This window comes from Monodon monoceros, unplaced genomic scaffold (assembly GCF_005190385.1).
Source record: "Monodon monoceros isolate NGI ecotype Baffin Bay Population unplaced genomic scaffold, NGI_Narwhal_1 Super_Scaffold_19, whole genome shotgun sequence".
Classification (NCBI taxonomy): Eukaryota; Metazoa; Chordata; class Mammalia; order Artiodactyla; family Monodontidae; genus Monodon; species Monodon monoceros.
Window position 1 is genome coordinate 29,705,171 of NW_021703775.1, and position 25,533 is coordinate 29,730,703.

The window sequence follows — 25,533 nt, forward strand, 5'->3', positions numbered from 1 at the left end:
AACAATTAAGATTCATAACTTTGTGAAGATCATGTTCAGGATGAATAATTATTTCCTTATTGTCAGCTCTGCCCCTCAAATCAAACTGTGTTTTCTTCTTTTTTTTTTTTTTTTCTGGTACGCGGGCCTCTCACTGTTGTGGCCTCTCCCGTTGCGGAGCACAGGCTCCGGACGCACAGGCTCAGCGGCCATGGCTCACGGGCCCAGCTGCTCCGTGGCATGTGGGATCCTCCCAGACCGGGGCACGAACCCGTGTCCCCTACATCGGCAGGCAGACCCTCAACCACTGCGCCACCAGGGAAGCCCTGTTTTCTTTTTATTATTATTGTTTTTGGTCTTAGTTACACTTCTGGTAGGATGGAGTAAATTATGCAAAAGTGAACATGGTACTTCGATACTTGCCTTCAAAAAGTTCTCAAACCAATCTTTAAATCAAACATTAAATCTACTTAAGAATTTTCAAAAGAGGAGTCAAAAGGCAAATACTATAATGAAAAAATTAACAGAAAAGTAATCAAACATACCTGGTCCTTTTCAAGTGTAAGTATTTGATAGCCAGTTGTTCTACTACATATTAGTTTTCCACTACTATCAAAAGAAGCCAAACGTAATCTAGAATAAAAACACACACACACAAAAACTAATGATTTTTTAAAGCACATATCAATTTAAATAAGCCCTACCTTACTTTAATAATTACTTTTTTCTTCCATATTCTTTTATTTTAATTTTTTAAAATTCTCTTTAAGTCTTTTATTTGTTAAGAATTTGAAGTCTTTTCAAACTATAAACTGATTCCATTTAGATTTACAAGCTTGTGCTATTATACATATCTGAGATATAAAAATAATTTATAAGTATGCCTTTAAAAATTAATTAATTAGGTTACAGCAGGTCTTAGTTGCAGCACATGGGCTCCTTAGTTGTGGCATGAGAACTCTCAGTTGCAGCATGCACGTGGGATCTAGTTCCCTGACCGGGGATCGAACCCAGGCCCCTTGCATTGGGAGCATGGAGTCTTAGCCACTGCGCCGCCAGGGAAGTCCCCAAGTATGCCTTTTTTATTGTGATAAAATATACATAAAATTTACCATTTTAACCATTTTTAAATGTATAGTTCTTGGCATTCAACACATTTCACACTGTTCTGTAGTCATCACCACCATCCATCTCTAGAACCTGTTCTTCTTCCCCAGTTGATACTCCGTACCCAGTAAAAATGAATTCCCCATTTCCCCTTACCTCAGCCCCCAACAATCACCATCCTACTTTCTGTCTCTATAAACTCGTCTACTCTATGTACCTCATGTAAGTGGAATCATACAGTATTTTTGTTCTTTTGTAACTGGCTTATTTCACTTAGTGTAATGTCTTCAAGCTTCAAGCTGACATGTTATAGCACATGTCAGAATCTCCTCCCATTTTAAGGCTGAATAATATTCCATTGTAGGTATACATCACATTTTGTTTTTCCGTTCATCTGTCAATACCTGGGTTGCTTCCACCTTTTAACTGTTGTGAATAATGTTGCTATGTGTACAAATATGTTTGAGTCCTTGCTTTCAATTCTCTTGGGTAAATAACCAGAAGAGGAATTCCTAGATCATTTGGTAATTCTATTTAATTTTTTGAGGAACTGCCATACCATTTTCCACAAAGTAAGCACCATTTTACATTCCTACTAGCAATGTACAAGGGTCTAATTCCTCCTCATCTGCACCAACACTTTTGTTTTGTTTTTGATATTGGCCGTCCTAACGGGCGTGAGGTGGTATCTCACTGTGGTTTTGATTTGCATTTCCCTTATGATTAGTAATGTTGAACATCTTTTCATGTGCTTATTGGTCATTTGTATATTTTCTTCGGAGAAATGTTTATTTAAGTCCTTTGCCCATTTTTGAATCAGGTTGTTTTTTTGTTGGGGAATATTAGGAGTTCTCTATATAGTCTTATCAGATATACGGTTAGCAAATATTTTTTCCCATTCCATGGGTTGTTTTTTCACTTTGTTAAGTGTCCTTTGACACACAATTTAATTTTGATGAAGTTCAACTTTTTTTGTGGTTGTTGCTGCCTGTGCTTTGGTATCATACTGAAGAAATCATTGTCAAATTCAATGTCATAAAACTTTTCCCCTGTTTTCTTCCAAGACTTATTTTATGGTTTTAGCTCTTATGTTTAGGTCTTTGATCCATTTTGAGTTAATTTTTGTGTATGGTATAAGGTAAATATATGACTTTTAAATAATCCATTCATTGAGCTATTTTCCATTTTGTCAGCATCCTCTCCAGAAAAATACTGCCAGCTCAACTATTAGGCAAAGTTGGACATCTGAAATCCTATAGAAAGTTAAGGAAAATACCAGACATGTTTTCCTGTAAGAATACCTTGTTGTAGTTCCAGTTTAGACCTTTTATTTTCTAGGAATAGCAGCAAGGCAACAGCTTCAAGCCCAGTATCAATCCTACACCATTCATATTCCAGCCCATTCTTTCTTCCTGACATACTAGATCTGGGTCTTATAATTTTGATTATTAATACATTTTGTAGGAATGGAGCTTTATCATTTCCTTGCAGTTTCATACATATTGTATCTTACCAAAGTTCTACTACTGTTGGTGTAAATTATGGTTTTATTTCACTTCTTATAGTTCTTTTAGAGTGAGGAAGAGTGGGGTGGGAAAATCTCATCCTACCTAAACGCTATGCTCCTTCGAGGTTGTAAACTGACAGATCCACTACATGGCTGATTCAATGTATTGCGTTTGAAAATGATGTATCGATTGGTGTAAGTTACAAGCAGGTCAAAGCCGAAGTTAAAACCTGTCCACCGCCAGCAGTACTAAAATACAAAGGAGAAAGATTTACTTCAGTTTATCATATTAGCAAGTCAAAAATAAAAAGTTCAAACTGTCTTTTTTTTTCTAATTCATTTCAAGTATTTCTGTCTTATGGGTCCCTACTTTTTGTCAGTGCCTTAAGGCTTAGCACACACAATATATCTGTGATACATATACAAGGTTTACCACATAGACATAGTATATATCAAAGCCAGCAAAAGCAGCCTTTATGATCATTATTCCTTCAGGTACTTTCCTAATATCGTCTCTTCATGATCTGTTTCATTAACTCTCCACATTTTATCATAACTAATATGTTAAACTAATTAGTTTATCATAACTAATATGGCTTAGTTGATAGTTATAAGCTATACCAACTCTAAGTAGGTATAGTTTAGGGGACTAGGAGTCTAGATAGAGGTAATAGGAATCCGCTAAAATTTTTCCTGCTTTAAAAATACTCTGAAATACCTTAAGTGATACCTTGTGTGATCTCTCTTATATGTAAAATCTAAAAAAAATATGTACTAAAAAAAACCAAACCCTAAGCTTACAGATACAGAGAACAGCTTGGTGGGTGCCAGAGGCGAGGGGTGGGGAGTGGGAGAAATGAGTGAACTGTCTTTTTTAGTTTAAATACATTTTAAAAATACCCTAAAATACCTTAAGTAACTAACCAACAGATACACAACTGAGTTATTTTAAATACCATCATGAGGTTCACAAGTTTGTTTATTCTATCACCTAATAGTTAATGAGAGACTATTAAGTAAAGTGGCGTTGTATAATGAAGTAAAGTTAGGACTTCAAGTGTTTGGTTGACCCTCTGAATTACAACATTAAATCAAGAGTTCACTGACATTTATTGAGCACATGTTTTGTGCCAGGTACTGCTCTAGGCATTAAAGAAATGGCAGTAAAGAAGTTTCTGCCCTAGTAAATGTATATTTTAATACGTGTGTGTTTGTGTGGAGGAGGAGATGAACAACAAACATGAAATGGGATGGAAGAGGACAGAACAGAATGCCAGGAGAGAGTGACAGGGTAGGGGAGGTGGGCTGGCAGCTGGGGAGCCTGTTGGTTCAGGCAGGTGGTCAGGGAACATCTCTCTATGGAGATGCTATAAGACTAGAGTCCTGAGTCAACTAAGGAGCGGACTGGGTAGCTATCTGGGGAAAAGTGACTTAGACAAAGAGAACAAGTACAAAGTTCTGGAGGTAAAAACATGCTTGGCATATCTGAGGAACAGCAAAAAGGTTACGTGGCTAGGGCAATAACTGAGGGGGATGGAGGCTGGAGATGAGTTCAGAGAGTCAGTCAGGGGCCAGAAAACATACGGCCTAGAGTCCACAGTAGGAAAGAGTTTGGATTTCTTCTAAGTGTGGTAAGAGGCTAACGGAAAACTTTAGGGAAGGATGTAACATGATCTAACTTGCATTTTAAAAAGATGATTTTGGCTGCTGTGTGGAAAACAGAATGTATAAGAACAAGAGTAAAAACAGGGAGAGCAGTTATGAAGCTACAACAGTCCAGGCAAGAGATAATGGTGGCTTGGACTTGGGTCGTAGTGGTAGACGTGGTAAGAATATATTTGGGGGACTTCCCTGGTGGCATAGTGGTTAAGAATCCACCTGCCAATGCAGGGGACATGGGTTTGATCCCTGGTCCGGGAAGATCCCACATGCTGCAGAGCAACTAAGCCCGAGAGCCATAATTACTGAGCCTGTGCTCTAGAGCCCATGTGCCACAACTACTGAGCCCGTGCGCCACGACTACTGAAGCCCATGCACCTATAGCCTGTGCTCCGCAACAAGAGAAGCTACTGCAATGAGAATCCCGTGCACCGCAAGGAAGAGCAGCCCCTGCTCGCCACAACTAGAGAGAGCCCATGCATGGCAATGAAGACCCAATGCAGCCAAAAAAAAAAAAACTAACAAAAATAAAATATATATATATATATATATATATATATATATTTGGAAGATATATATTCAAAGGAACTTCTTATGGACAACAGATATGGAACAAAAGAAAGAAGAACCTGAAGTGTGGAGCTTATGCAGTGGATGAACAGAGGGGTTATCTATGGGCTGGAGAATACTTGGGAAGGAGGAGTTTGGGAATGAAAATCAAAGAGTTCAGCTGGAACCACTGTGTTTGAGAGGCTATTAGAATTCTAAGAAAGATGTCAAGTGAGTAGCTGGATACAGGAGTTAGGAATTGGTGTAAAGTCATGGGACTATAAGAGATCACTTAGGAGTCAGCACAGAGAGCACAGATATGGAAGAAGTCCAAGTACTGAGCCTCCAGTCACACCAACATTTGTTGAGAAAGAGAAGGATCTCGCAAAGACTTAGAGGGAGCAGCCAACGAAGCAGGAGGAAAACCAGCACAGTATGCTGTCCTGGAAGTCAAACGGAGAAAATCTCCGTGGAGTGAGTGAACAGATGGGTCATGTTGCCAAGAACTTTCGGAAGACTAAAAACTACTCGACTTGGTAATGTAGGAATCACTGGTGACAATGGCACAGCGTTTCACTTGACTTTACTGGAGTAAATGAATTGGAGTGGATACAGGCAACTTTTTTCAATGAATTTTGCTTAAAAAGGGTGCAGAGAAATGGAGTGGAAGCTAGAGGGGAATGTGAGTCAGGGAGTGGTTTAAGATGGGGGATGCTGTAGCATGTTAATATGCCAAATGAGAATGATACCGAAGAGAAAAACTGATGATGCAGGAGAGGGAGGTGATGACTGTAGGAGCAAACTTTTTGAACAAGTGAGAAGGGATGGGGTCCATTATAAGAGGAGGTGGACTAGGATAGAAGCAGACAGTTCATCCATTCTAGTAAAAGGAAAAGCACAGCACACGGCTGCAGATGCAAGGAGACTGGTAGTATTGTTGGTAGGAGGATGCACAGATTCTCTTCCTACTGCTTTTATTTTCTGAATGAAGAAAGACGCAAGGCCAATGGAAAGAATAAGGGTGGTAGCATTGCCCTTTTGAGAAGGTATGAGAGTTACTCCAGGAGTAGGAGGATAAATTCACTAGGGAAATGTAGGAGGATCACCATTTAGCACTAAAAACCTGCTTGAAGTTTACAGTTACAACATTCAAGTGAAACCTGCTGGGGTTTGTATGGTGTTTTTCTTTAGTCACATTCATTTGTATGGAAGCAGGCATGGAATGCATGGAAAGGTGGGATTTAACAAGAACTGGGGTTTAGCCTGGTGAATTTGACTGAGTGAAAAAGGGAAAAAGGAAGTTAAGAGTATAAGCCAGGGACCAATTTTTTTTTCACCTTGTATATTGTTTTTAATTAATTGTTACCTACAAAAGTTCCCAGCCTTAATTTTGCTCAATGACTTTTTAAAAATAAATTTATGTATTTGTTTGTTATTTATTTATTTACGGCTGCGTTGGGTCTTCGTTGCTGCGCACCAGCTTTCTCTAGTTGTGGCAAGCAGGGGCTACTCTTCGCTGCAGTGCGCGGGCTTCTCACTGCGGTGGCTTCTCTTGCTGCGGAGCACGGGCTTCAGTAGTTGTGGCATGTGCAGGCTCAGTAGTTGTGGTTTGCAGGCTCTAGAGCACAGGCTCAGTAGTTGTGGTGCACGGGCTTAGCTGCACTGTGGCGTGTGGGATCTTCCCAGACCAGGGCTCGAACCCATGTCCCCTGCATTGGTAGGCGGATTCTTAACCACTGTGCCATCAGGGAAGCCCTGGTCAATAACTTTTTAAAGTTAATTTTTATTGGAGTATAGTTGCTTTACAGTGTTGTGTTGGTTTCTACTGCACAGCAAAGTGAGTCAGCTATACGTATACATACATCCCCTCTTTTTTGGATTTCCCTCCCATTTAGGTCAGCACAGAGCATTCAGTAGAGTTCCCTGAGCTATACAGTAGGTTCTCATTAGTTATCTATTTTATACATAGTGTCAATAGTGTATATATGTCAATCCCAATCTCCCAATTCATCCCACCCCAGCCAGGGACCAATTTTAAGATGGAACATAAAATATAAGTCAAGTAAAGAAAGAAGTAGGGATGTGGTGAGAGGGTAATGTGGAAAAGATAGTAAGAACAATGTATTGTACATTCTAGTGGGGTTGAAAAGTTGTTGGGAGTCCAGGTACCAGAGGGAGAGTGCTAGAAAGATAACACGAGGTGGAGTCTGCAAGTGGTATGCTTAAAATGGAGATTTTGAAGAGGGTACATGAATTAGTGATACAAAAATTGAGGATATGCTTATAGGACATTGGTTCCTGAGGTAGGGTAGAGCACAAGATCACGGAGGGAAGGAAGGTCAGGGGACAGATGCTAAAATCACAAAGACTGATAAGAAGAGTAGGGAGAAAGAAAGCCAGCAAGCCGAGCGAATCATGGCCACAGTCAGAGTAGTGAGTGGTGCAGAAGTATGCACTTCAAAGGAGCTGTGATTCAATGACGATGAGGGTGGAACAAGGTCTGGAAGCGACAATAAGGAGGACTAAGGAATAAATAAGATGCTATTCCTCTTTCATACTCTGAAATTATGAATGCAAACATAAAATAATGAAACTTTCAAAACTAAAGTTAAAATTAGGGAAAATTTGGGAGAAAAATAACCAAATGGTTATCTAAATTAGGCTGAACTGTTTTCAAAGATGAATATTACAATTAGGGTAGAGTTTTTAAAAAAATGTAGTTCATGTCTCTTTAGTGGCTGTAAAATCAATTGAATGAGTCACAATCAGCTTTTTAAAAAAAGTTAAGTAGAAATACATCTATAGGACAAAGCAGCTGTAAGCACTGTTTTGTAATACTTTTGTTTCACTTATATGCATTTGTACTGGGTGTTAATGAAATACGTAATTTTTAATGTGGGTAGCAATCAAAGCGTTTGAATGTCTTTGATCTAGGGTAACTGTAAAATAGAAAGAGTTACTTTTAAGACTATGTAACAGCTCCCATTTAACGTCTTATTTATCTTTATTTCTGGTTTGCTGAGGGATCTTCTCATATCTAGACCCAGAAAGTTCATCAGTCTCAGGGAAGGCTGAATAATCAATCACCACTGAGTATGTAACTCCTTGCCCAGGAGATCATGCTACAGAAACTAATCCACAAAAAAGCTCTTCTGAGGTATAATATGTATCATGATTGTTACTGAAAGTATATTTTGCACTAATAGTACAACAATTTGTATAAGACTATTAAGAGTCACAACCCATACTTACTTCACCATCTTTGGCAAGCTTTCTACCACACCTCATGCTTTTTCCCTCTAGCTCTTCTTTATTGATTTCTTGAGGCCTAGAAATATATATAAAACATGAAATCTCACGGAAAATAAGCAACTAGTATTTGAAAAATAACTGTGAGTTACAACAAGAGAAAAACTTTCTACTAGATTTAAAAATAAAATTTTGTAGTACTGATAAAAATCAAAATGCAATGACTAAATCTAGCCCATTACCTCTGCTAAATAAAAAAAATTTAAATCTTTAGTGTTTCATTTATTGCCTTGACTTCTAGAATACTTTTACTAGGGCCCAGTGAAACCAAAGAGGGGGAAATAATCTATGAGAAATTCTGCTTACCGAGAAAATAAAACACTTAAAAGTCTAACTACTAAGTAAAATTAAATTAAAATCTATTATTTAAGACGTGACTTGGTATCACCTACCATTTGATATTATTGTTTCGCACACAAGCCATTTTTTAAAGTAGTACAACTATACAAACTCAGTATTTAATAGAAAACAGCTGTAGAATTTTATCAGTTAATCTTTACTTGGCCCTCTTACTTTAAAAACCTTAATCAACTAAGAGAAACACTGTTATTTCAAGATGTAATAATAAAATGACATTATTATTAGCTTAGAATTCCAAATGATAAAATACATTCATTCATATACAGCATTTATTAAGTACCTAGATACCGGGGCCATCATCATTATCTAATAAATATACTGAAACAAATACAATACATAAAAATAATGAAATGTAAATAAAACTAATGAAACATATCCTTGACATCCAAGAGCTCAGTCTAGCAGGGAACTAGACATAAGTAATAAGATAATAACGTGGAGAGAACTGATGTTAAGAGCATGAAGAAGGCACAGATTTATTGCCTGGGATTAAGAGTGGGGATCATAACAGAGGAAGTATTATTTGTGCCTGAGAGGGAGTTTGTTGGGGTAGACGTCAGGGGTGAACTCTATGCAGAGGAAGGGCATTCCAGGTAGAAGGACTAGCGAAAAAGGACCGGAGCATGAAAGGGTACTAAATGTATGAAGAACTTAGTGCAGCTGGAGCCTAAAATGAGCATGAGAGGAGATAAAGAGAAAGGCATTTGGGACAGACTGTTGAAGGGCCCCACAGGCTACGTTCATAGGAGTTTCAAATTTTCCTGTAGATAAGAGAGAGTTCCCATGTATTTGTTCTGTTACTTTAAAATTTTTTCTTACGAAAACTTTCAAACATATAAAAGTAAACAGGGACTTCCCTGGTGGCACAGTGTTTAAGAATCCACCTGCCAATGCAGGGGACACGGGTTCAAACCCTGGTCCAGGAAGATCCCACATGCTGTGGAGCAACTAATCCCGTGCACTGTAACTACTGAGCCTGCACTCTAGAGCCCGTGAGCCACAACCACTGAGCCTACGCGCCACAACTACTGAAGCCCACGCACCTAAAGCTTGTGCTCCGCAACAAGAGAAGCTACCGCAGTGAGAAGCCTGTGCACTGCAAGGAAGAGCAGCCCCCACTCGCAGCAACTAGAGAAAGCCCATGCACAGCAATGAAGACCCAACGCAGCCAAAAATAAATACATTTTAAAAATAATAAATAAATAAAAGCTTTGCTTAAAAAAAAAAAGTAAATAGTACAATGAGCCAAATTTTCTCACCATCTAGGTTCAATAATCCTGCTTTAGTTTTACTCCCAACCCACTTCTCCCCATATCCCTCCCAACTGATTATTATTGAGGCTGACCCTCCAGACATCATATCCTTTAATCCGTAAATATATATCACACATAAAGCAATAATCCCTAACTATCATCAAATGTCCCTGGTCTTATTTAAGCAGGGAAGTGAAATTATATTTCTACTTAGGAGGCTAATCCTGTTGGCAATGTGGAAAAGCGTTTGGAAGAGGAGAACCCTGGAGGGAGAGACTTTACTAGATTATAACCTAGAGTCAATGGAGTACACTGTCTTTCTCACTTTAGCAGCCCTACAGTAGCGAGCAGATACTCAGTATGTGTGGAAGAGAGTGCTTCATTAGGGGCAATACAGTCATATACATAAGAAGAATGCAAGAAAGCCACTTATTCTAACTCAGTCTCTTCGGTGAGACTCTATATTAAACTCAAAAAGGATACAGATGAGAAAAATCTTGAATGATAGAGAACATCCAACATTTAAAAACTGAATATACAAAAGAAGTAGGTAGGATGGTTTATAAAACATTTCATACATTACAAAATGCTTCAAATCTGAATTCCAGTAAATAATTAACTCATTTTTTGGAGGGGTCTCCTATTTCAACAATCTTACTGTATTTGTGCAAGATAAGTATGCTATGAATATATTTGGGAAAAGATGGGATATAAGTTACAAGTAAAGTAGAAACTAAGAACCCTGGATAATAATCTTGCAATCATTATCTTAAGTTTGTGGAACTCTTTCACACACTCACTGTTTAGCTATAAACACAACTAGGCTATTATTTTAGTAAGTTCTTTAGTATATAAAAATAAATTAAAAGAGATCAGGGCAGAAAAAAATTTAAATGTAAAACCTTTTTATGTACTCACAGGTGGACTGTCTCTTCACACTGCCTATACCAAGGAGCTAGTATAAAGATCAAACAATAAATGTGGAAGTACTTCACTGAACTGCAAAGCACTACACATTTAAAGAACAGATAATATGCTTTCTCTTAAAATGAAGACAGTACATAAATATTTTCTAGAGGGGTCATATGCTTTTGATGAAGGCACCTGTGTAACCAGATGGGTTAATTCACCTTACACTCAAGTCTTCAAAAAAACTATTACAGGGGACTTCCCTGGTGGTCCAGTGTCTAAGACTCCACGCTCCCAATGCAGGGGGACTGGGTTCATCCCTGGTCAGGGAACTAGAGCCCGCATGCCGCAACTAAAAGATCCCACGTGCTGCAACTAAAAGATTCCGTGTGTTGCACCTAAAGATCCCACATGCCGCAACTAAGATCTGGTGCAGTCAAATAAATAAATAAATAAATATTTTTAAAAAAAGAACTTAACAAAACAAAAAAACCCCTATTACCTTAGTGAGAATTTGACAATACTGCCACAAATAAGAAAAGTGGCTTTACCTATACATATATATGAAGATCATGCTTTATGAAAGCATTATTCCAGGTAATATTTCAATAGCTTAAAAGAATATCATAACACTAAGTGAAACAAAGTATATCAATTATTCAATTTTACTAATATAGCAAGTGACAATACATTCTGTTATACTAATTGACCAAAAAGATAAATATTTATAATATTGATAGTTATAGAAATATAAGAATAAAAGCTGATTACATGATCTTTTTCTCTAACAGCTCTTGACTTTAATACTGTTACTGGTTTTTCAACATAATGAATACATTTAAAAATTCATAGCAAAATCCATATACCTGTGGTCAATTAATTGACAATGGAGGCAATAATATATTAATACAGTGGAGAAAAGACAGTCTCTTCAACAAGTGGTGGTGGGAAAGCTGGACAGCTACATGTAAATCAATATGAACACTCCCTCACACTATATACAAAAAAACTTCAAAATACTTTAAATACCTAAGTATAAGACATGATGCCATAAAACTCCTAGAAAAGAACATCGGCAAAACATTCTCAGATATAAACTGTAGCAATATTTTCTTAGATTAGTCTCCCAAGGCAAAAGAAATATAAGCAAAAATGAACAAATGGGACCTGACCTAATCAAACTTAAAAGCTTTTGCACAGCAAAGGAAACCATAAACAAAATGAAAAGACAACCTAGGGAATGGGAGAAAATATTTGCAAATGATGTGACCTACAAGGGGTTAATATCCAAAATATACAAACAGCTCATACAACTCAAAAAAACAAACCACCCAATCAAAAAATGGGCAGAAGACCTAAATAGACATTTCTCCAAAGATGACATACAGATGGCCAACAGGCACATGGAAAGATGCTCAACATCAATAATTATCAGAGAAATGCAAATCAAAACTACAATGAGATGTCACCTCACACCAGTCAAAACGGGTATCATCAGAAAGTCTACAAATAATAAATCTGGAGAGGGTGTGGGGAAAAGGGAACCCTCCTACACTGTTGGTGGGAATGTAAATTGGTGCGGCTCCTATGGAAAACAGTGTGGAGATTCCTTAAAAAACTAAGATTAGAGCTAACATACCTAGCAATTCCACTCCTTGGCATATATCCTAAAAAGATGAAAACTCTAATTCAAAAAGATACATGCACCACAATGTTCATAGCAGCACTATTTACAAGAGCCAAGACATCGAAGCAGCCCAAGGGCCCATCAACAGATGATTGACTTAGGAAGATGTGGTATATTTATATACAATGGAATATGTATTACTCAGTCATAAAAAAGAATGAAATATTACCATTTGCAGCAACATGGATGGACCTAGAGAATATCATACTAAGTGAAGTAAGTCAAACAGAGAAAGACAATTATAAGATATCACTTATATGTGGAATCTAAAAAAATAATACAAATGAATCTATATAAAAAACAGAAGAACTCACAGATAAAACAAACTTATGGTTACCAAAGGGGAAAGAGAGGGGTGGCAGGGTAAATTAGGAGTATGAGATTAACAGATACAAACTACTATACATAAAATAGATAAGCAACAAGGATTTACTGTATAGCAAAGGGAACTATATTCAGTATCTTATAGTAACCTATAATTGAAAATAATCTGAAAAATATATATTATACAACTGAATCTCTTAGCTGTATATCTGAAACTAAGACAATATTGTAAATTAACTATATTTCAGTAAAAAAAAAAAAAAAAATTTTTTTTTTTTTTAATGAACAATGCTATGATGTACCATACTTACCCCACCTCACTGTCTTGTTCTGCCCGGAGCATAGCAAACCACTGCTGTTTATACACAGAAGATAGCCATTCTAAAATGTAAAAATACATATAAGAATAATAAGAAATATGGAAAAACATAAAGGGTTTAAAAATTTTAAGAAGTTGATAAAATTTTTACCATTTTACAATTCAAGTTTAAAACAGCAATAAGTAAAGCTGGTAATTTATATTTTATAAATATGCTATAACGATACAGCTTAATGATTTTTAAAGTGGTAAATGTTATCTTCCTTTGCTTTAGGACAGACTCTACTTAGATCACATACATTTAAAACTTTAGTTAAAAGTATATTCTTGTATTTAATAATTTCCTTTTCATAGCTGACACTATTTTTCATTTGTGAGAAACATACCAAAAGTAATATTTTCAGTTTTAACAAAAGCTTTAATAGAAAACTGAATAATGGATTGTTCCTATATTAAATTATCTAAAAACAATTAATGAGAAATATACCATCTCTAAATTATTAGATGAATTATGCAACTCAAGAAATAATTTTGACACGATTTAGATAACTATTATAATTTAAATTATTGCAAATGGAATATAATAATTATAGATATTCTTCCCTTTAATAATAAGCATATAATTTTTCCACAAAATGAGACTGTGGAAGCTGAAATTTTAATTATTTTACATAAAACATGGATTTATTAAAAATATAAGCAGAACTGGCTTAGCACCATATTTATTTATTTATTTATTTATTTATTTTTTCGGTACGCGGGCCTCTCACTGTTGTGGCCTCTCCCATTGCGGAGCACAGGCGCCGGACGCTCAGGCTCAGCGGCCATGGCTCACGGGCCCAGCCGCTCCGCGGCATGTGGGATCCTCCCGGACCAGGGCACGAACCTGTGTCCCCTGCATTGGCAGGCGGACTCCCAACCACTGCGCCACCAGGGAAGCCCTATTTTTTGCTCTTATTTATTCCCAACTAAAAGGGTAGTTTTTCTAATTTTTAAGTTAAATGATTTCTCTACCTCTACCGAAAGGCAGGGGAAAAACCCTAGTGCAATTAAAATCTGGGTTTTCACTTCATAATTCTCTAACTAATAAAAGGTATCCAGATGACTTGCACTGATTTATTGGTGTCCTTCCTTAAAATTCTCTATAAATACACTTATGAGTGCTTCTTTCCCTAAAATAATATTGTTGCTATTATAAGGAATAACTGCTGAATATCTAGGCCACAAACAATTCATTTTCAGTAGGTAAAGACTAACAGCAAAATTTATGTGACTCTGTATACCTACACACATATTGTTCATCTTATTTGCAAGGTATTTGGATTTTAAAATTCTGTTTTACTGTATTTTATTAAAAAAAAAAAGCTGATCCCTTCCCATTAAAATGATTTCTCAACTCACTACAGGTTATGCCTGTAGTTTGAAACTCACTGATCCAGAGATAGAATATGGCTTTTCATGATTCATTTATAAAAATGGAATGAAAGGGTTACACATTCATATTCTCAAATTATCATATAAGCTATATCCCATGAAAATGTTTTAAAATTTAGTTTCAACAACTTTGAATAAACTCCTTTAAAACTAAAAGCATTTTTTTTTTTTTTGGCTGCGCCACCTGGCTTGCGGGATCTTAGTTTCCTGACCAGAGACTGAACCCAGGCCTCGGTAGTGAAAGCACCGAATCCTAACCATTGGACTGCCAGGGAATTCCCTGAAAGCATTTTTAACAAGTTAAAAATGTGGGTACACATTTTTGTCCCTCCTTTCTTGCCTTAAAGAGTAAAAAGTCAAACTAGATATCTTTTTGGTCACAGGTAGTTCATCCAGTAGCAGCAGCCCCAAAATATGTCACTAGAACCACTAGTTCAAATGCAATGTTGACAGTTGATACACAGGGTGAAATCTCTGATAAAATGAGATTGAAAAACATGGGATAAAAATAAGTGAAACAATTTGCCTTATACAGAGTTTTTAATATGATTATATGCAGACATATCTCCCAAAACGCAGATACACTAGGCAGAGTTTCCCAGAATCCTTTTTGGCAGAGTTAGTGTTCGGTGGAAAGATTCTGAAAAAGTGCCTTCAAGAAACTTCCACTCAGTGAAAACAAATTTAAGCACTTTTAAACTTTATCAGACCAAAATACAAAACAAAAACTCAAAACGGGCACGTCAAAGTGGCATTTGACAGTGCTATAAATCAGCAGCTGCAGATCTAATCGACAGCAGTTTTGAACGTAAACACAGTACTTTTCTAACAGAATAAATGAGATGAGTCAGAATGAATTTATTTAGATCATTTCTCTTGTCTTATACAAAGGATATGGCGAAGGGGGTCTCCAAAAGTATACTATTTGAAAATCTAAATGTCTTAGATTTACAAAACTTTAAAACACAAACAGAAGATAAGATACGCCCTGAATTTGCCTGGTTTTATTGTTTAAATGAAAGAAAGAATGTATATTCAGGTATATACACATACAAAAATCTACTCACAACCAGTAAAGCATATAGCAAAAAACAGCCTACAGGTTGAATGTTACATGAAACACGTTAAGTCAGAATTAGATCATGAAGGTGAAGGACAGTCTACATAATAAAAAATTCCTATCTGGATAAAAGAATATTTTGTACAGAGCATCTACAGGTATATTAGTATAAAATTATGGAGAAGTTCGTCTCAAAGATCTTCATGTATAATAACCTAAAAATCTAGTTCCAAAAGATGACAAATTTACTCTCCTGAGTACAGTATTTCTCAGTAAAACTAATTACATGCATTTATATACCTTTTCATTTTAAGCAACTTATTTTCATAAAATTCATACTGCTTTAACAATTATCTCTATTGAATTTACGAAAATATTAAGCATTAAGTTTCCCCATTATTCCCACAACAGTAATTCCTGATATAAAAAGTTACAAGAATACCTATCTTCTTGCCCACAATGCAAAGTAAGGGAATAAATCTATTGCATTACTTTGTTATCAAAAGCCAAAAAATTAAACATACTCAAAAGAATGGTGATTCAAAGTTAAGTTTGAATTCAAAGTTAAGTTTGCTTAAGTTTCTGCAACTGGATATGCAAACTTAAAGAGATTAAACATAGCGGACTTCTTCTAAGTAAGATGTAGCCAAAAGAAATATGGGCTTTAGAACAGGAAAGACTTGGGGTTGCATTTGAGCTCTGCTTCTCACTAGCTGTATGACAGGATAGTAATACTTCATCTATAAAATGGGAACTACCTTGATAATTTCAAAGATTACGTTACATGATAGGTGTTAAATGTATAATCTGGCGTATTACCTGCGACACTGAAGAATCTACACATATTTGTTTACTTTTCCTCCTCCCCTTTAAGGTTCTTAGGTTAGGAGCTAGAACCTAAACTTATCTGATAGAGTAAATACAGTATTAGGCCATATGTAAGTTAGTATGTTTCAGAAAATGATTTTAGTTCACACAAACTGAGTGCCTACTACCTGTCAAGCACTGTACTATGTACCTGAGAGAAAAAGATGAAAAACATACAGTCCAACCAGGACACAGATATATTCTGTACTACAGTAATCTAGCAAGAGATGACGATGTCTTAACAAGGAAGTGGTAGCAGGCAAAAAAAGGAGGTGAGTTTGAGAATTATCTAGGGAAAAAATCTATAGGACATAGTGAATGGATGTGGAGGAAGACAGTTTGAGGAGGACAGGATGACTTGCAGGATTCTGCCATTTTTTGTGAGGCTGGGTGGTTTTTTTGTTTTTGTTTTTTTTTTTCCGGTATGCGGGCCTCTCACTGTTGTGGCCTCTCCCGTTGCGGAGCACAGGCTCCGGACGCGCAGGCTCAGCGGCCATGGCTCACGGGCCCAGCCGCTCTGCGGCATGCGGGATCCTCCCAGACCAGGGCACGAACCCGTGTCCCCTGCATCGGCAGGCGGACTCTCAACCACTGCGCCACCAGGGAAGCCCGCTGGGTGGGTTTTTAATGTTGATGACTGATAAGCGAACATGGGAAGAAAAAACCAGGGACTAGAGCTGGAGGGGAAAGACATAAGCACTTTTTTTTTTTTTTAAATAATTTATGTATTTACTTATTTATTTATTATTTATTTTTGGCTGTGTTGGGTCTTTGTTGCTGCGAGCAGGCTTTCTCTAGTTGCAGCGAGCGGGAGCTACTCTTCGTTGCGGTGTGTGGGCTTCTCATTGCGGTGGTTTCTCTTGCTGCGAAGCACGGGCTCTAGGCACGCAGGCTTCAGTAGTTGTGGCACATGGGCTCTAGAGCTCAGGCTCAGTAGTTGTGGTGCACAGGCTTAGTTGCTCTGCGGCATGCAGGGTTTTCCCGGACCAGGGCTCGATCCCGTGTCTCCTGCATTGGCAGGCGGCTTCTTAACCACTACGTTACCAGGCAGGCCCATAAGTACTGTTTTGAATAGGTGAACTGAAGCAATTTACACATGGCTAGTAACAGTTGGATATTCAAGTATGAAACTCAGAGGAGAGGTCAGAACTAGAATCTTTCAGTGAGTCATATGAATGAAGGAAAGCACTCTGGGACACTATATAGAATGAAAATATCAATGATGCGCTAAGGGCACCCTCAGGAAGTTAAGAGGTGGGCAGAGTAAGAGAAGCTTACAAAAGAAAAAGAGAAGGAATGGTCAAAGAGACCGGAAAAGAATCAGGAGAGTACAGTATTTCTAAACTAAGGTAGTACTGTAAGAATTTCAAGAAAAAAACTAACAAACCATGATATAAAATGCTAGAGAAGTTAAAGTAAGACTAACGTGAGGCCACTAGATTTTACAAACAGGACAAACCTAACTTTCGCTAGAAAGTTTCAGTGAAATAGCGGGGCCAAAGACAGACTGAAATGGGCTGAGGAATGACTGAAAGGTAAGGAGATGGAGACAGCAACTCTGAAGAAGGTGATTATAAGGACAAGAGCAGTTACCATGAAGCGGACTCAGGGTCAAGACCGGGGGCGGGGGGGGGGGGCAGGGAGGGATTTGTTTTGTTTTTTAATAAGAGATTTGACCACACTTATAAGCTGAGGGAGAACAGGAGGGGGTTGAAGATACAGATTATTAAATGACAGTGCAAAATTCCATAATAAACAGGAAGTGATAGGATTATGAACACAGTAGAAGGTTGGCTTGAACAGGGAGGGAGCACCTCAACCTCTGGGACAAGACAGGAAGGACAGGTGAAGAAGCCCAGGAATCTAAACAAATTTTTGCCTGATTACCTTGCAAAAATTTATATAAAATTTATATAAAAATTTAAAGGAGAATTTATATAAAAAAATAGAAGGAGAGTTCCCATACTCCATACTGACAGCAAGGTTACTGGAGAGGAAGCTTGAACAGAGTGGCAGAGGTTTGATATATAATTGCTGAAGCAAATGAAAATGAGGAATGACCAAGTAAAAGTAGTATATAAGGAGTCCCAAGGTCCAGGCTTAGCACTGAAATATGAGTTTGCAGTGGCACCAATACAAAAGTTATAGAATGCTCTGGAGCAGTACTCAGCACAGAGTAGAGGGTATAGAAACAAAGAAAGTTTAATTTAGTTTTAGAATTTTGTAAAGTAGAAGGACAAAGAGTTGAAAGCAACTGTGAGAGAGAGTGGTCCAGATGATCTAACATGAAATCCAGGCCTGAAAGGAAGAAAAGGCAGGAGGTTTGAAAGACTGGCAGAAAATGGGGGGCTTAAAACGGATTGGAGGGCTTCCCTGGTAGCGCAGTGGTTAAGAATCCGCCTGCCAACGCAGGGGACACAGCTTTGAGCCCTGGTCTGGGAAGATCCCACATGCAGCGGAGCAACTAAGCCTGTGCGCCACAACTACTGAGCCTGCACTCTAGAGCCCGTGCGACACAACTGCTGAAGACCACGCGCCTAGAGCCTGTGCTCTACAAGAGAAGCCACAGCAATGAGAAGCCCACGCACCGCAACGAAGAGTATCCCCCGCTTACCGCAACTAGAGAAAGCCCGCGCGCAGCAACAAAGACCCAACTCAGCCAAAAATAAATAAATAAATTTATTTATTTATTTTAAAAAACGGATTGGAAAGCAAACAACAGTGTAAAAGGAATGAGGCTATGAACACGCTAGAAGGTTACAGCTTGCAAACTACTGGATTTCTCATGCTGAGAAATTCTGGGTTACAACAAGGTTCATAGGTGGCAAGTGCTTAACGATCAGCAAAGATAAATGTTACAGGAGTTGAGGTCAAATTACTAGGAGGCTAGAGTACTAAATGGAATGATAATATGGACACATTATGTTACTGAACAGGTGTAGAGAGGCAGACAGAAATTAAGTGCCCAAGTCTTAAATGAATGTGGAAGAATGCCCAGGGATCAGAAGAGAAAGAATAGAGGGTGAGCTGGATCATATGCAACAATGATTTGGAAAGGGCACTGAGGGGGCTGGCCCATTACTGTCTGGCCTCCTAACCCTTTATTAGCAGGGTGTCTTAAGAGACAGAATGTCCTCTACAGAGGGAAAATAGTCTCTTCTGGGAGAGCTAAATAAATGGAGAGAAGAGATGGAAGACATGAGAAGACATAAGAGAAAGGTCAGGGAGGAATGGCAACAAGAGAGGTCAGAGGTATCAAAGGGAAGGGAAGTATGACAATGAAAGCATGGAATGAAACACACATAATGATCTGACCTAAGGTAAATCTAATTCCATGATATAATGGAATTCAACTGTGCTTGACACAGTTAAATCCTAAAATACAATGCTTCTATACAAAATCCTGATTTAATTTGGAATTAAACATATTTCTATTAAAATTTAATTTTTTCTATTTTAATTTCTATTTGAATTTAATTCTGACCTAAAGATGATCAAAATGTATGCATTAAAATTCCCCAGATTACTGAATGCATAACTTTGAATAATGTTAACACGTGTTTGGCACTATTTCTGAAAAATGAGCAGTCAATTTTAGCTAATTGAAATTATTTTCATTTATTTCACATCTAGGATACATTGCTATTGACAGCATTTACCAATGTACCTTAAAAATGTGAGCTATGTGGCCACTTTCTGCCCTCTCGCAAACAGCATGGGATATAATTTTAATTTATACTCTGCTTTTGAAATGATAACTTTTATTTGGATATATAGGAAAAACTATTTGTCCATTTATATTCTAAAAGGAAAAACTAATGCCCTTTACTGTAATTTTAGGTCAGGAAAAAAAATGGCTGAAATCTGGTCAGAAATTTAGGATACAAATTCTTTTTAATTTTGTAATAAATAAAATATTTCAGACTAGAAATACCTGTACGCATTTGCATTCCAAAAATACAAAGCTTATCCACTTGCGTCACAGAAACACCTAAATTAAACTACTTTACGACAGACTTTATCTTTTAACCTCTTTCAAAATTCATTTCTAGAGAGCCTTAAAAGCAAGTATGATTAGAGTGGGAGTATGTAATAGGCCTTGGCATCTAATATTACACCATTGCTAGGGTCTGGTGTATAACACAAACTAAAACTATTACAGAACTGCTATACTATAAGGGAACATAACCTTCAAGAGAAAGTGTGGCTTAAAAAACGACCCACACAAACGTAATACAAATGATTTATACAAAATTAACCAAAAAAACCACTGTCTATAAACCTGCCTAGAGTGATTTTATAAAAAATGCATTATTTTAAAACCACCAGAAATGTTAACTCTGGGTTTGTTTTCCATTCAATACTTTTATAAATAAATTACAGATTTCAGTTAACAATTTAAATCTATAAACACACAGCTATATTAAAATCCGAGGTGTCAAAAAACTTACAACTTTCAGACAAATCTATACAAATTTACAAGTCAATCTTCAAACAAATTCTATTTTCTGTTTCTTAAATGCAAATATAGTACTAAACTTAATCCTACACAAGCACTAGATACTTAACTTAAAAAACTAAACCAGTAATTGTTTCAAAATTTTAATTGGCAAAGATATTACATTTACTTTGACACAAAGTCTTAATTAGGATAAGAAAAAAACAGAAAATAACAAATTTAAGGAGTATTAATAGAAAAAGCAGTTGACCTCTAAATAGTACTTCAAAAGTCTTTTTTATTTTATCTAATTAATTTATTTTTTTTTCAAAAGTCTTTTGAAAGTCTAGTCCAAAATAGTGTGCTGGTTAAGCAAATTAAAGAACACACACATTATAGAATACTATATAGCCATTTAAATGTTCTGAAGAGTATTTAATGATATGGGAAAATACTCACAATATATAATGTGAACACAGAAAATTATCTACATGGTATGATTCTGCTTTGGTATAAAAATGTATACCTTATTGGAATTAAGGATAATTTCTATTTTCCTCATTATTTTTTTCTATGATATTACTATTATAATCAGAAAGATATTACTTAAAATCATAATTTCATCATGTTCTTACCTGAAGGTACTAGAGAGTCTTGTTCGATAATTCTCGCGGAGGCCAAATCACTGATAATATACTGTAACCTTAAATGTCTGAATACTGACACAAATGGTTTTCCTTGCTCAGTTTCAAGGAAGGTCATACCTTCAAAATCTGTAAAAGAAAACAAAAAAACAGATTAAATTAAACAGCCATTCTTTTCAAATCAATTTATTTATTCCTACATGTTTTTATGGGCAGGGACACACACACACACACACACACACACACACACACACACACACACACACGTCTATTAGAATACAAATAAGCTAGTTTCAAAGTTTTCAAGGATTTTATAAACTTTGGGTGTGTGGATAAAAAACTTGGGGAGATTTAGGAAAAAGCCCCAGGAAATTAACTTTGGTCCTAATTAGACCCCTGGGCTGGGAATTCAATTGACACCTTTCTGGAATTTGGAGCTTACAGTGCAGCAAGGTGGGAAAAGAAGGCTTGAGAATGGTGGTTAGGGTTCAGGTATCTTTCCAGAATCCCACCACTTCAGTGGAACTCTAGAGCCCAGACGCCTCACTCAAGGGTCTTCACAAGATACACAGGACATGGAACATTTCTTGAGATCTTTCTAATTTATGCTTTAGTTACATGTGATGAACACTAGTTAACATATTAATTCTCTATTAAAATACAAAATAAGATACAAAGACATTGTAGCCATGGATTTGCGACACGAGGGTAGTATTTATTGTTAAAATAATTCAAGTTTATCAATTTTTTCTTATAGGGAGAATTTAAGGTTATTTCTAAAAATACTCTCAGTTGCATTCTAATATGCTTTCATGAGTGGGAAGGAAAGATCTGGAGTTACTGCTATCAAGCAGAGGCTTGTACATAATCCCTAGCCTGTTCTCTATTACAAGGTATACCCATGGCAGTGTACTCAGCCTTGGTGCTATTAAGGACAGTAAATAAAAGAAGCAATCCCTACATATAATTGTGCAGAAAAATTTCTAAATTTCTATTGTTCTGATGGTCCTGACCCATATATATCTGCAAAGTCAAATAATTAAGAAAACCTAAGAGAAATATACTAAAATATAGTGGGTGAGGGGACCATGAGTGATTTTTTTGGTCTTATTTCCTGAGTATTCATCACTTTTATAATTTAAAAACTGTACGAAATAAACCTATAAAGTCCTCACTGATAAACAACTTATAAAGTCCTCACTGAAAAACAAGGGCATCAGACATACATTTTGCCTTATGCAATAAATGTTTCCCTGAAAAGTTATCTTAAAATGTATACTTTTACACTACTGAGGCTGGGATGGAGAGCCTGGAGTGGGAAAACCAGAAGGGGACCACAGCTTCTTATTCTAGTTTCTGCCACTTAGGCTACAGAATAATTTCTCTCTTGATGGACTGCTGCAGTTAATCCAACTGGGGCTCAAATGAGCATAAATTTATGTCAACATTTACCTAACATCTATTGTTTCCATTGAGTCCCTTTGCTCCCCACCCCCACAAATATTTATTTATTTTGGCTTTGCTGGGTCTTAGTTGCGGCATGTGGGATCTTCACTGTGGCATGCATGCGGGATCTAGTTCCCCGACCAGGGATCTAACCCAGGCGCCCCCTGCACTGGGAGCATGGAGTCTTACCCACTAGACCACCAGGGAAGACCCCCTTTGCCTTTTTAGCTTCTCCACGGTCCTTATCTTTTTCAGCTTTTATCTCTGTTTTTTAAGTTAAATTTTCTCCTCTACTTTTTTCCTTTATAATTTCTCAAATCCCTCTTTAAATGCCATAATGTAGCTCTAAAGTGTAATTTAAGATAGAAGTTTAGCATTTTGTTCTTCAAGCAAATCAAGTTAGATTTTATTGATATGGTCATTTACACATTTTTGGTTCATGAGCTTGAAGGAAAAATAATTAGCTAGTAAATCTCACTACATAAAATAATTCCCAAAATTTATTTAAACAAGACAAAAAGAGCACTAAATTTTAATATAAGAACCTCTATTCATCAAAAGACACCTTCAGAAAAGTAAAAAAAGAAAACTACAAACTGAAAGATAAATGCAACACACACTTATGACAAAGAATCAAGAATATATAAAGAATGCCGACAAATCAGTAAGAAAAGACAAATACAATATTAAAATAGGAAAAAAACCTGAACAGACATTTCACAGAAGAAGAAACATATGGCCAATAAACACACAAACAGGTGTTCAATCTCCTTAGTTTTCAAGGAAATGAAAATCAATACCACAATATGAAATAGTTCAATAACAAAAAAACAGGATGATATATTGTCCAGTGGTGTGCTGGATCTGGCTTGTGCTGGCTCACAGGAGCTGATGGTATGCATTTCTTCCCAACTCCACATTCAGCGGTGTCACGTTAGTAGCCTGAAATTAGCCATGCTGGGAGAATTTGTATCATGAAAATTTTAAAAAATGCTACAAATAAGTGATTATTTTTTCAGAGAGGCAGCTTACCAGCACATCACTATGTAATGCATTCATGTTCAGATGTGCAAAATGCCATAACATTAAACATTTTTTAAAAGCAAAGTCAGAGGGACACAATAGGAAAGAAGCACATGAGCAGACTGAAGTTACTAATGTTCTAGTACTTGAAGATTCACTGAGGTTCAATACATTATTTAAAAAAATGAAAAAGGTGGCCATGCATGGACCAAAAATGACAGTAAACTATGAAAATCGTGAGCTAAGGATTACGATTTTTATCTGCTTCTTTGCATCTGAGGGCCATTAAAATTTTGTTTTTTCTATATCTGTTTTATCCAGTCTCAATTTTCTCAGTGTAAATGCAGAGTTGAATTAGATCATTGCTAAGGTCCTCTCCAGCTCTAAAATCCCCTAGGTTTATCAGGGCCTGATTTTAATTAAATTTCAATTTAAAACAAAAAAGACAAGTTCTCAATAAAAATTTCAGGCATACCTTTTCTCCTGTTAGAAAACCAGACATCTGTTTCAGTCAAAAGCTGTTTTAAAGATCCATTCCAAGAAGGCACAAGTTGAAGGAACATCCACTAGGTTAAAAAAATAAATTAAAAAAATTACAAGACTTTAGTTTATGATTTTACATTTTCAAACTGCTTCCTTAAAACATAATATCTAAAAAATTTAATTTCCATTTTACAAGCAATTGAAAGAAGCAGAACTATCACATGATATGCTCAGAATTCTTAAATTCATCATGGCATTAATCATGGTCCAAAGATAAAAACTAGATGAGTATATGATAAGGAATAAGCTAATCCCTGAAAAGTACTTATGGTCTCAAACACACTGTAATTATAGTATTAAAAAGGTAAATATTCTATGTGTGTGTGTATATATATATAATATACACACACTATTATGTATATTATATATAATATACTATATATATATAAAATATACTAATTTATTCTACTCACCAATTAATTCAGTTTCACTACATACTATGTGAGATTATAAAAGAAATTAAATATGGGAAAAAGGAGTTTCTTATTGTCTTAATTGCTGTTGAGACAGTATGCAGAGTAATGAAGAGCATTACTGTTTTTTAAATCCTAGCCCTGTCATTTAATAGCTAGGGAAATTACATCATTATGTAATCTGGGCCTTAATTTCTTCATTTGTAAGATGAGCATGATAATATGTCAATGTCACAGGACATTAAAAGAATTAATATGTGTAACATACTTAGAGCAGTGCCTGGCACATAGTAAGCATTCATCGATAATTACGGGAAAGAATGAATACTACCAGTGGCTCAGAGATAGAAATGGACTCTCTACCCTCCTTTAATGACTGGTTAACACAGTTACTAAACTTCCCTGAGGAAAAATAGTAATAGAGTCTCATCTCTATCATAAGACAAACAATCCCAATGATATAACCTAGAAGGTGACTATTCCCAGATTTCACGACCGCGTTAGTATAGACTCAACTACACTGTGAGTGTAGACTCAACTACATTTTTTTTTTTTTTTTTTTTTTTTTTTTTGGCGGTACGCGGGCCTCTCACTGCTGTGGCCTCTCCCGCTGAGGAACACAGGCTCCGGACGCGCAGGCTCAGTGGCCATGGCTCACGGGCCCAGCCGCTCTACGGCATGTGGGATCTTCCCGGACCGGGGC

General features: G+C 36.6%; 1 protein-coding gene across 1 annotated transcript in view; it reads right to left on the reverse strand.

The window, feature by feature from the left end:
* Nucleotides 1–25,533, reverse strand: part of GMCL1 (germ cell-less 1, spermatogenesis associated) — a 48,386-nt gene that overhangs the window by 7,351 nt on the left and 15,502 nt on the right. The window contains exons 8-13 of the mRNA XM_029232489.1: nucleotides 24,350–24,440; nucleotides 21,397–21,534; nucleotides 12,955–13,024; nucleotides 8,054–8,129; nucleotides 2,697–2,842; nucleotides 525–612 (exon numbers count right to left, since the gene is read on the reverse strand). Coding sequence (XP_029088322.1) covers nucleotides 525–612; nucleotides 2,697–2,842; nucleotides 8,054–8,129; nucleotides 12,955–13,024; nucleotides 21,397–21,534; nucleotides 24,350–24,440 — 609 coding nt within the window. The remainder of the gene's footprint in view (nucleotides 1–524; nucleotides 613–2,696; nucleotides 2,843–8,053; nucleotides 8,130–12,954; nucleotides 13,025–21,396; nucleotides 21,535–24,349; nucleotides 24,441–25,533) is intronic.